This window comes from Penaeus vannamei, chromosome 1, assembly GCF_042767895.1.
Source record: "Penaeus vannamei isolate JL-2024 chromosome 1, ASM4276789v1, whole genome shotgun sequence".
Taxonomy (NCBI): Eukaryota; Metazoa; Arthropoda; class Malacostraca; order Decapoda; family Penaeidae; genus Penaeus; species Penaeus vannamei.
In genome coordinates this window covers 20,868,501-20,873,500 of record NC_091549.1, presented here as the reverse complement: position 1 = coordinate 20,873,500, position 5,000 = coordinate 20,868,501, and the positions used below count along the sequence as shown (strand labels likewise).

At 39.2% G+C, this 5,000-nt stretch overlaps 1 protein-coding gene across 1 annotated transcript in view; it reads left to right on the top strand.

Moving 5' to 3' along the window:
- LOC113807364 (alpha-(1,6)-fucosyltransferase) overlaps nt 1-836 on the top strand; it is an 11,494-nt gene extending 10,658 nt beyond the window's left edge. Inside the window, exon 11 of the mRNA XM_070120819.1 lies at nt 438-836. Within this exon, the coding sequence (XP_069976920.1) occupies nt 438-639 (202 nt within the window). The 3' untranslated portion in view covers nt 640-836. The remainder of the gene's footprint in view (nt 1-437) is intronic.
- The last annotated feature ends 4,164 nt before the right edge of the window (nt 837-5,000 follow it).

The following is a 5,000-nucleotide window of genomic DNA, read 5'->3' as shown; positions in this document are numbered from 1 at the left end:
CGCATCACCGAATACAAAAATGGTGCAAAGAAAAATAAAACTCCAAACGGCAATATTCACCACCGTACAGATGCAAACGTACGACAGTCTCCTTGCTTACCACATCCTCCGCCTTCTCTCTTACACTGGCCACCCTTCGCATAGACCTTGACCCTTCGATCTGACCTGACCTCCATTCGCTTTCGTTCTCGTATCCTCTAACCTGCCCCGCGTTCACTGAGTTGCCTTTGCCTCTCCTTTCTCTCTCTTACACTCCCTCATCTCCCCTTCACCTTGAGACCTGAAGATGGTTTCCCGGAGGATTCCGAAAGTGTGGTCTCATTTATATTAGTGGATCTAGTTTGTGGATTGTGGGTTTCTCTACCTTAGTATCAGCACGGTAGTATGGAAGTGTTTATCCGTTCACAAATGTTTTTCTTTTCTCTTTTTCCTTACAGGAGTGATGAAATGGACCTACAAGTTGGAGATAAGGTGTCTATTAGTTTCAAACACTATTATAAAAGACTCCTTGTTGAAAATGGCTTCTTGTATGGCACTAATTTACGTACTTCAAGAAGAGGCTTCTTCCCAGTGTATAAAACAATTGACGATGTGGATGTGGTGGAATTCCCTTCCTATGAAGAGATCGACAGAATGTAATACCGATTCTGATGATACTCTTTCTTAAATTTGTTCACAATCTAGGCGTTTAATGAAGAAATGGTACATTTTTGTTCTAAATTCATGATATATGAAATCAATGCTGTATCTAAAACTGGTTAATATTATCAATTCTTTCTTAATGTGTCTGTAAAACCATCCATGCACGTGTTCTCATTAAAAAATCCTGATCATAACTGGACACATGTCTACCTCCGCTGACGATTCTCTCTTGTAAGTCTACTAAGGAAATAAGAAAGAAAAGAAAATCATTAGAAATGCTGGACCTCTGATTTTGATTTCCTAGTAAAGTAAATATCATCTGCGAGACAGGGAACTCTATTCGAATCATATGCATGGAGAAAGTTGACTGCACGCTAACTCTCCTGCATTTATCAAATTATTATACATTGATTACCATACCCTTACCTTATGCCCAAAGAAGCCGCGAGAACTATGGAGAATGGCTATTCATACAGTAAGTAGAGACTAATTTTGGACGTAAATGAATAGGCGAAGTCAGTTCACGTTGGACCAAAGGGTCTTAACTTAGGGTGCGAGTCCTGAGGAAGTAGGCAGTACTCTTATTTATATGTAATTCTGTTTCTCTGTCTGCGTGTTGCATATACAAAGTAATTTGTCAATAAATCAAATACATGCATCACTTTTCGTTTTCATACAAGGGTGTTTTTATTTATATGGTTGGTGTGAGGAGAAAAGTATGCTAAAAATAAAAACCATCACACGAAACTTCACAAACTTCTCTTGATATTTATTAGTTTTCTTTGGAGATGGCAGAAAACAAGTCAGTATGAAATAAACACAAAGTCAGTATTAAACCCGCTTTTAACATGCAGTATACCAATGCTTTAGATCTGCAGGAAGAGTTTATGATTAAAGGGGGCACTGCTCAAAGCTGAAGTAGAATTTGTGCTGCCTTCCATTGCCATTTTGTCAGTTTGTCAGTGCTTGGATCTGGCCTTGCAAAGTAGCATTTCAATTTATTTCCCATTTCATAATTTTTATTTTTACAAGATAAAGACTTTGAATGGTAAGTTCTCAGACACAACAAATTCACATTTACTGTTAGAATATTTTATGGCAGAATCAGAAGCTTTCTGGATGTTGTAAATAATTTAGGCAATTAATATAATAATGCTTAAGGTGATCTCCACTTTGCTTCGTAAATGCCATTTGGCCTAAATTGAGAGCTCTCGCCCCCATTCTTAAAAAATCACACGTTTCTCTTTCTTGAAGACAAAATCACCATCATGTACATTTACAATTTTGTGAATAAATCTTACAGACTTTTTGTCTAAAACATCATATATAGAGAAAAATAGTAATAAGAATGTTGTATAAATGTCATACAACACCAGCAAACAAACATTCGTTTTCATTGTTAAGTATGAAGAACAAAGAGTTCTGCTCACGTAAGGAACCAAAACGTATAACCTATGATCATACAATACGGTAGTCCAACTGAGAAGTCCGTTCCCATAAATAAGAGTTAAGGTCGTGAAATATTTTTGCAATGGTAATAGAAAGTTGTGGACTTACCAGGAGCGACTCCAGATTGCTCCGGCCTTTGGTGCCTCAGCAAGTGGTCTCTGATACGTCTCAGAAGGATGTGGGCAAGAACCTTGTCTGGTATACTGAGCAGTGTGATGCCTCGGTATTTGCTGCAATCCCATCGATCCCCTTTCCTCTTCCGGAGAGGGATGACCACACCCCTCAACAGGTCAGGGGGAACGGTACCAGACTGTCAGATGGCAGTCAGGAGTGAGGCAAGGCTGTGGCCTTACACCAACACTTTTCAACACGCATGGACTGGATAATAGGCAGAACTACTATACAAAGTCATTGTGGAGCAACTCTGGGCAATATCAAGGTTAGAGACCTTGAATTTGCTGATTATGTTGCTATTCAATCTGAGCCTTTGGAAACCCTAGTGGTGGCTCTGGATGCATTTAGCAATGAAGCGAAGCCCCTGGGTCTAGACGTCTCTTGTATCATGACCAAGATCCAGGATTTTGGGGACTTGCTAGGAGAGCTTGTTCGGTTGGTAAGTGCTTGCGGCGAGGACATTGTAGTCACAGAGAGCTTTACATACGTTGGTAGTGTAGTTCATAACACTGGGCTATCAGAAAAGGAAGTCAGCAGAGGGATTGGCCTGGCAGTATGGGTCATGAACTCTCGACAAGAGCATTTGGAGATGCCGTTACCTGTACAGAAGGACCAAGCTAAAGGTTTTCAAGGCCCTGACAATGCCAGTTTTTCTATACAGCAGTGAAAACTGGACATTATCCTGTGCCTTGGAGTCTCGTCTTGATCCTTGCGCCAGATCATGGGGTACTGCTGGCGGGAACATGTGTCCAACCAACGGTTGCACCATGAGACTGGCACAGGACCTGTTACTTGCAGAATCCGTGATCGCTTCCCACAAGTTCATCCTGCCCGCCAGGTTGTCTCTGTACGTGACAACCACGGGGGAGGCCTGTGGGACGACCTAGTAAGTCGTGGCAGATCAATCAGACCTGTAGTGAGGAGCTAGAGATAGGCCGAAACCGTGCCAGGCGGCCCGCCATGAGGAATCTTTGTAGGTGGAATTAAGGGGTGTATGCGGCTATGTGCCCCATCGGCGTTAGCTCCCAATGAGGATGCAGAGAAAATTATCATAATCAAATTGATAACGATAATAGTAATTTAAATATTTTAGCTAATTTCTTTTCGTCAAATTTCAACTCGAATCTTCCGAAATGAATCTGAAAGACTATCGGGGATTGGCTTAGATGTGTCCAGGTTACATTGTGTGGTCATCATACATTATATCCCTGCTATTTCAAAATTGCTTTTATATTTCTGTTATTCATAACACTCAAATGCATTAAAATATCTCTTATTAAACGTTCTCTTTAAGGGTTGCAGATAAGTGCTCTCAAGTGTGTATCATAATTATTAATTAACAGTAATTCAATTCATAACGCTCCATAATTGCTATGGACTGAATCATTAGTTATATATGAACATTTTTTTGGGTATATCTAGAAACTTAAACCCTTAAACAGAAAAAAAAACAATGATTTAGCTGAAATCTATAACAGGTTTACCATGGAGAATATATGCTATGTTTTATTTGTGGATAAGGATAATACGCATGGAAAACATACCCAGGAGCTCTTAAGTCACGTTTCTAAAGTATATAGAAGTTACCTTGGTTTTCACAAAGGATAGGCAGGATATATTTTTTCCCACGTACTTTTATAAACGTAAAGGCTCACAGCTTGGTTAATTATTACGGTTATATTTCCAGTGTCAGATTCAACATATGCCAAACTTGATCGTAGTATTAACAATTATATTCATGCATCCTAGAGGACTGTGCGGCCGGTATGAATGTTCAATCTACAATAAAGTATACTCCAGCAAACCAGAAACGCTGTGTATTGTGCACCTAATCGAACTTATATATTCTGTGTGATTAAGTTGTAATATCCTGATTTCAAGTAAGGCATTCATCATTTGCTTAATTTGGCATTAACTGAGTGTATGTGTAGTTTTTGTCAGAAAGTAATCACAGGGAGACTACTGTCTACTGTATGCGAAATCCATCAGTTAATGGTTAATGATGAGATATGCTTTAGGATATTAAAGTAATTACGCGAGTTTTTGCTTGATGTGTGGTAACTGAGAAAATAAACGCTTTAAACATCTAGATTGAAATCCACACACACACGTGTGACTGTGTATATGTATGTATGTGTGTGTGTGTGTGTGTGTGTGTGTGTGTGTGTGTGTGTGTGTGTGTGTGTGTGTGTGTGTGTGTGTGTGTGTGTGTGTGTGTGTGTGTGTGTGTGTGTGTGTGTGTGTGTGTGTGTGTGTGTGTGTGTGATATGTATGTGCAAAACACAGAACCATTCGCAAGAGTGAAGACATACATAAATAATAAACCTACTGAACTTGTTTCTGATGCATCTTACTCTCTACGGAAGAATTACATAAACTATCATGAAGGTATTCAGTCAGACCAATATTTGTTTTTACAGAAATAGAATTATGGATTACTTCAGAACCAGAACATAGGAGGGCATGCGTGTCCAAAAGTGTTATCACACAAATTGCCCGAAAATGCGTTTAAATATTTATTTTGTTTAATCCTTCATTTATTACACAAGCATCTATGGCAGGGGTTCTCAAAGGTTAGGTTAGGTTAAGGCACTTTCTGGGGTCTATGGACTAATATGAACATTTTGACAACTGAATTTTATCTCGAAGCATCTGCATAAAACTATCTCTCACATATCAATAAATTGGTCTTTCCTTACGACACCATTACACCATTCATGACTAGTAATAACTGG